Source organism: Sinocyclocheilus grahami, unplaced genomic scaffold, assembly GCF_001515645.1.
Source record: "Sinocyclocheilus grahami isolate Dianchi unplaced genomic scaffold, SAMN03320097.WGS_v1.1 scaffold423.1, whole genome shotgun sequence".
Taxonomy (NCBI): domain Eukaryota; kingdom Metazoa; phylum Chordata; class Actinopteri; order Cypriniformes; family Cyprinidae; genus Sinocyclocheilus; species Sinocyclocheilus grahami.
Window position 1 is genome coordinate 461,352 of NW_015505602.1, and position 7,714 is coordinate 469,065.

At 35.3% G+C, this 7,714-nt stretch overlaps 1 protein-coding gene across 1 annotated transcript; it reads right to left on the reverse strand.

The window, feature by feature from the left end:
- Positions 1-1,685: 1,685 nt before the first annotated feature.
- Positions 1,686-6,066, reverse strand: LOC107551429 (transmembrane protein 258). The gene is made up of 4 exons (XM_016233029.1): positions 5,957-6,066; positions 4,832-4,941; positions 4,599-4,727; positions 1,686-1,835 (listed from the first exon to the last, which is right to left on the reverse strand). The coding sequence occupies exons 1-3, from the start codon at positions 5,957-5,959 to the stop codon at positions 4,601-4,603; spliced, it is 240 nt and encodes a 79-aa protein (XP_016088515.1). The 5' UTR covers positions 5,960-6,066; the 3' UTR covers positions 1,686-1,835; positions 4,599-4,600.
- Between the last annotated feature and the right edge of the window lie 1,648 nt (positions 6,067-7,714).

Consider the following 7,714-nt stretch of genomic DNA (forward strand, 5'->3'; position numbering starts at 1 on the left):
CAGGAAATGTCACGCCCTTGCCATAGCCGCCTGCGAGCTTCAGTGTAAATATTGCATCAATATCAAATCAATTTGAGCATGATTTAAACCCGGATGATTGTAACCACTCTAAGATCATCTGCTTTGGGAAAACTAGCGTGTCTCCGACATAGTGATAACACTCGTTGCCTTCTCTAGTGCAGCTCAACCAGGTCTCGTCCCATTCGTCGATATTTGTGATATCACAAATCCCGGAAAATATGCGTTGTAGTCCAAACAAGTCGTTCGTTGTAGTTTTTGAAAAGTGATTTCTGTTAAATAAAATATCTCCTTTTGAAGTGGACTTTGAGCTTCGTAACTTTGCAGATCTTTTTTTTGCTCAAACAGCAACATTACAGACTAACTAAAGTTGAAAAAGTGAAAAAGCATAATAGGACCTCTTTAAAGTTAAAATGTCTTCTCGTCCGAATCAAGAAAAAACAGTCCTAAACATTTTTAAACAAATATGTCGGTGGATTTTGATGTGAGAGGATAACAGGAGATGGACTTTATCACTGGAGGAAGCGTTATTATGGATTCATATTTTGTCCAGAAGCAACGGTCTAAAGGCCTCAAAGATGCATTTGTTTCTTACAAACAAGCATCTTTTCGCTTCACAAGATGTTAATTGATGGACTGGAGGGGTGTGGATTACTTGTGGATTATTGTGATGTTTTTTATCAGCTGTTTGGACTCTCATTCTGACAGCACCCATTCACTGCAGAGGATCCATTGGTGAGCAAGCCATGAAATGCTACATTTCTCCAAATCTGTTCTGATTAACAATTTTTTGGGTGAACTGTTTCTTTCAATTTTCATTGCACGTCTGTAGCTGCTTTATCTCTGAAACAGACGACGATCTCCTCCACGCTGACATACTGTTCTATTCTGATCAGTCAGATTAAGCTTGGATTGGGGTTTTATGCTCCACAAACAGCCTGCAGGACACAAATAGCATGCTATGTTTTCAAATACCCAGCCAACTCGCTCCTCACATCGTGTGAGGATGAACGTAGGAACATACTGACATTAACAGGAAACCGTACAAAACACCAATTAAAGAAATAGTTCACCCAAAAATGTACATTTTAAAATGCACTCACCCTCAGGTCATTCAAGATGTAGACGGGTTTGTTTCTTCATCAGATTTAGAGAAATGTAGCATTTCATCACTTGCTCAACCACTGGATCCTCTGCAGTGAATGGGTGCCGTCAGAATGAGAGTCCAAACAGCTGATAAAAACATCACAATAATCCACACCACTCCAGTCCATCAGTTAATGTCTTGTGAAGAAAAATGCTGTTTGTAAGAAACAAATTAATTACTAATAATTAATCAGATGAAGCACTGTTGGTGAAGCTCTGCTTGACATAGTGCTGTGGGAAAAATAATGATTGACTGATTGTATAATATTTTTCTATGATTGCTATTAATTATAATAATGGTATTTTAATGATATAATATTCTGTTGTTTAAGATTAAATGGAATGGAATAATTCGAATGAAATATACATTTATTTAGCAGATACTTTTATACAGAGTGACTTACAAAGGACGTTAAAATGAAAATGTCTAAATATAGAGATTTAAATAAGGAAATAATCCTAAAGAATGAAAACATCTCTAACAGTGGACACATCAAATGAAAACCAGGAATCGTTTTGGATTTTTTAACAAATTTTTTATTTGTGAAATATTAACCCACAATCATGCCAGCGCAAACTCCATCCAAAATCCCAGCGCTTCTGAAGTCTCGGAAAAAATGTTCTGATCACCTTGGAATGTTTTCCTGTAGCCTACATGTCATTTCCACAACCTGATGAACACAAATACAACAGATGTCATAAATATATTTCATGGAAAATTCAGGGACTGTAAATACTGTAATTTTAAGGATAATATACACTATTGCCTACTAATGAACAGGTTTGACTACTTTAGTAACTTCCATGAGTACAAATCTTAACGTTTAAGCGTATAATGATATTCTGAATGAATTGTGCTTCTAAATTAAAACAAGAGTTTGGACAGGACCCTTTTCTATTCTAACACGACAATGCCTCTGTGTATAAGGCAAGGTTCAAAAAGAAATGATTGATTGAGTCAGTGTGGAAGAACTTGACAGCTCTGCAGAAACCCAGCTGAACACTTCTGGTGTGACTTTAAATGCAGACCTTGAGCCAAAAACTCTTCACCAAACACATTTTGTCATTAAAATGACGACAGATTTTTAAAATTCATCTTTGTTCAAAAGTTATGACGTGAACTTAACGAGGTTTACCCGAAATTGGTTCAGAGGCTGTATCTCAGCCAAAATTTGGTCAATCGAAACAAAACTTGGTATGCTTCATCAACACCATGATCTGAGGGTCCATGCCAAATTTGGGAAGAGTGCCACCTATGGATCATAAGATATGAAAAATGGCTATTTTTGCTGATCACTTTTGATCAGTTAGTCAGAAAATCATGATGTCTATGGATTCCTTGGGTCATGCCGAATCTGTGGATATCAATTTTGCCAGGATCGGCTGAACCATGTGTCCGCCATTTTGAAATATGTCATAAATTGCAATATATTTTAAACCATTTGATATATCTGCACAAAAATCAGTAGGGATCATCGAAACCAGAGCCGATCCGCCGTATAAGCAAAATACGCAAGCTGCATTTTTGTATTTGGCCAGCGGTTATGAAAACATGAAAGATAGTTTCTTTTAACAGGGTCTATTGATCAGGGTGCGCTGTCGCCCTTTCTACGTAAAAATCAGTCAAATCATGTAATGTGAATGTTGTACTGAGTTGAAAGCGTACCGAGCCGCAGAAGAGACACTGTTTCTCAAGCGCTTTCCGCGTGCGCGATTCGAGACGGAGTGATACACGGATAAATGAGTTTCATTCATTCATTCATTCATCGTTTCATGAACAGTTTTGCATAGGGCCGCCAGAAGTCTAGGATCAGCACTGATCGACACCATGTCCCGGAGGTACCTGAGAAGTTTGAACACCCCGCCGACCTGCTGTTCCGGAGATATACATTTTTTTGCAAAAGTGCTTATAACTTTTGAAAACATAGTCCAAATTTTGTTATTTTTGCATCCTTTCATTCCCTGGTTTATACCAATTCTGACAATATGTCATTTTTCATCAATGTGCCTGTCCGCCATATTGAAGTTAATGAAAAACAGTTTTTCCGCTACTCCTCCTACAATTTTTGCCCAATTTTGTCCACAATCTGATCAGATGATCTTTGGAACGAGCCGCACCGAAATGACTGAACAGATTTTTGATATTCACAACCATTCCCGAGAAATACCTCTCCAAATAGGCCATGCCTGTGCTTGTTGATTTATGCTAGTTAGCTTAGCATGCTAACTGGTTGCCATTCGTTCTAATGCGACTCTTCAACTATCAGGTCAACCGTAAACTACGTTAGTATTAAGTTAGCTTAGCATACTAATGTCTAAAATGCTAAGTCATGCTTTTGTGAGCTCATTCTCACACCTAAACTTCTCTTCTGCAGTCTTGATTGTGTCTCAACTGAGTGGCACACTCTGCTAAGCCACTGGCCCCGAAACATTTCGTGTTGTGGGTTTGAGTCTCGCATGGCGCAACTTTATAAAATTGTGTTATGTTGTGCTGTTTTGATTCGTTTATTATCCAGATCAGCATTATACAAATCTTTATTTCTCCTGGATTAAAAATACACATTTTTATCCATTTTCATTTGAACTTCTGTTCATTCTCACCTATACTTCTGAACCAGCTGTTTTTTTTACGCTCATTCAGTTTCTACTGTTTTTGATCTTCCCGCTCTGCACTGCGCTACAGACCATATCGCTGCTAGCAGCTATATTTTCATTGAAATTGATATATTTAAATAAACTAAAACTGAAATAATAATGAATGAAAATCAAAGACACATTTAGAAATAATAAAAATCACAAAACACAAAATTATTAAATCTTTAACTAAAATTAAATTTAAAAAAAATAATTAATTCAAAATATGAATAAAAACTAATATTTAGAAGCCTGTTTCCACTGTGGAATAAAAAATAAAAAGGTAATTGTGACTTTTTTCTTATATTAAAATAAACTAAAAACCATAAAAAAACTTTTGTTGCTTCAAATAAACTTTAACTGAAATAAAATACAAAAAAACGTATTATATAACGTTTAACTTTATTTACTAAAATAAACAAAAACGGAACACTTTAATTAAAATAAAAATAAAACTGATTCAAAATATTAACCAAACCGGTTGATTTTTTGTTTTTGTTTTTGCAATTTTGAGGGTTTTTCCCTTAGAATTCTGTTTTCATCTAACGATTTCTTCTTGTTTAGTTTCTGACATGGAATAAAAAATAAGAAAAGGTAATTGCAGCACTGTTATCTCACAATTCTGACCATTCCTCTCAGAATTGCGAGTTTATATCTCTCAATTCCGAACCGTTAAGATATAAACGCAGAATTGCGAGAAAAAAGTCTTAAGTTGTGAGATGAAAATGTTGTAATTACCTTTTTTTATCTCATAAAAACTGAAGTGTTATAACACAGCTGAAGAGCGTAAAGACACTCACTTTCAGACATAAATGCCGACCCACAGTAAGAGGAACAGAACGCCGAAGCCCATGAAGAGCGACGCCACCAGAGAAATCAGCAGCTCTTTGTACAGGTCTCGCGTGTACTTCGTGGATGTTACTTCGTATCTGAGAGAGAGTCAAGGATGCAAATACACAAACATCCTTTCAGGCTAAAATTGACAAGCACCTTTCGGATTACAAAACGCAAATCTGTGAATAGTGAAGGATACACAAAGAACCAGGCGGTGAAGAACATGCCGATGGCCAGCAGCACTACAGTGAGGTGAGGAAACACGGCCGGGTTCACCGGACTGGTGTATCTCGTCATGGCTTCCAACTCCTGCACAGACAATCAGTCATTTACACATGACTTCTGACATCTGAAGATGCTCAACATCATACTAAAACCAAAAACAACGGAATCAACTAGAATAAGCAGTACATAAAGAGGCTGGAAAGAACAGGAGTATAAAAGTATAATATCCACATCAGCTGAACAGACACTAGTTTTCCAGTGCGGATTAAAAAGACATCATATTTAAACAGAACCATTCTGAACAGAAACGTGGGTTACACTTTAACAGAATAGCTGATAGATATATAAAATACACAAATGTGATCCCGGAGCACAAAAGCAGTGTTAAGTCGCTGGGGTATATTTGTAGCAACAGCCAACAATACATTGTAAGGGTCAAAATTATAGATTTTTCTTTTAAAAATCATTAGGATATTAAGTAAAGATCATGTTCCATGAAGATATTTTGTAAATTTTTTATCGTAAATATATCAAAACCTAATTTTTGATTAGTAATATGCATTGCTAAGAACTTCATTTGGACAACTTTAAAGCTGATTTTCTCAATATTTAGATTTTTTTGCAGATTTTCAAATAGTTGTATCTCAGCCGAATATTGCCCTATCCTAACAAACCATACATCAATGGAAAGCTTATTTATTCAGCTTTTCTCAATTAAAAAATGGACCCTTATGACTGGTTTTGTGGTCCAAATGTGAAACCTGACACTTACTAAATGAACAGTGCAAACTAGATGTAAACACTTCTCGCTGCATAACATCTATTACAAGTTCACATGAAGCTTATACACATACATATTTATGACTAAATATGCATATTGTACTTTGAACAGCGTCATTATCTGTCTGTAGTGCAGAAAAAGCTTCAGCAGATCAGACTCCTGACTCTAGCTAACAGCTAAAGCTACCAACTGCTGCAATTTCACAAGACGAGCGATTAAATAAAATACCAGACGCGTTATTTACAGTCTCAATTCATTTCTGGACTCTCTGACGTTTCAGAAATATAATAATTTGCTGTAAAACCATGCGTAAGTTACCATCGTGTGTCAGGAAAAGGCAGAATCTGTCCGACCGGAAGAAGAGCAAGAACAGCCACGTAAGTGAAGAGTGACCGGAAGAGGAGTGACTGACAGCACAATACAAAATAAAAGTCCCAACGCTCCGTAGATAGATTTTCATTATAGCTGTCACACAAGGAAGAATTTACGTTTAGTATCCAGAAAAATATTTATTTAATTTATGCATCATGCATTTTTATTATGACATCAGTACACATACATGTCAAAAAAAGTGAGACAAATTATGCAGATGAACTAAAAATAACTATTATGCATCAATATACAACAGAGGCTTTCAGAAAGCTCAGACAAAGCAATGAAAATGAGCAAATGTAACAAACACAATAGTGAATCAACCGTTTTTAATATTTTAGTTCTTACTTGGCTTTAAGCCATAAAGATAAACATAACAAGACAGACAACTGAGAAAAACTTCTTTTTTTTGTCCTTTGGTGTTTTTTTCTAATTTTATACCACAGTCATTGATAAACGGGGAATGTTTCACCCACACTTAAAACAAGTTATTTAAAAATGTTCCAAATGCATTTTTTTTATGTTTTTAATCAATCATGATTAACAGATAACTAACAAATCATAAATGTAGTAAAATGATATTATAAAAACGAATTTAATGACGAGTAAAAAGAACAGAAATAAAAGATATTGTTGTACATAATGAAAGATGTGAGTTATAACATAATAAAAACCAAACAGAATTCTCACAAGAACATTTAAAAGACATTTGATATTTTACAGAGTATTTAATCAGTTTTAGATGTCACAGAAACAATAGAAAAAGATATTTACAGTGCATAGTTTGGAAGTGCTTCCGCAACAGGCTGGTTTATTCATGACAGAATATGTGATATTCCCACTGATTTTGTAAAAATAACCATATATTAGATTTCAGAATCAGTATCATGCATTAGTATGGCATTATGGAAATTGTCATTTTAGTGCACAACATTTTCAGACAACACTTTGCTGGTTCTCTTCATGATTTCACACATCAGCCAGCCTTACAAAGACTACATTATGGCTTTCCTTCACTCTTAAAAATAAAGGTGCTTCACGATGCCATAGAAGAACCTTTTTGTCTAAATGGTTCCATAAAGAACCTTTAACATCAGAAGAACTGTTTCTGTTTCACAAAAGCTTCTTTGTGGTGAAAGAAGGTTCTTCAGATTATAAAAAGGTAAGAAAGAGATGGTTCTTTAAAGAACCTTCTTTGTGGAACCAAAAATGGTTCTTCTACGGCATCGCTGTGAAGAAACTTTTAAGCATCTTTATTTTTAAGAGTGTTATTACTTTAAAATATTCAAACAATATCTAGAACATCAAAATGTTACGTGTACAAGGATAAGAAACAAACAGAGACAAAAAGACTCTATGGTGTTGAAATTTACATAGTGCTGGATTACATGAAAGACACAATATATCTGCTCATTTTTCTTCTTGAAAAACTAAATAAAAAGGGGGAGGGGCATTTTAAAGACAAAGTTTGTTTAATAACACTGACAATTTTGGACATTGTCTGACAAATTCTCTGAGCAAAAGTGATGTTTCAACTGTTTAGATCAGGGGTAGGCAAGTTCGGTCCTAGAGAGCCGCAGTCCTGCAGAGTTCAGCTCCAACCCTGAAAAAATAACTCACCTGTCTATAGCCTTAGTAATCCTGAAGACATTGATTAGCTTGTTCAGATGTGTTTGATTAGGGTTGGAGCTGAACTCTGCAGGA

Excerpts from the sequence above, each read along its gene's own strand:
- LOC107551429 (XM_016233029.1), bottom strand. Across the intron at positions 4,728-4,831 it reads TTCACCGCCTGGTTCTTTGT|ATACGAAGTAACATCCACGA; the intron begins GTATCCTTCACT and ends ACTCTCTCTCAG.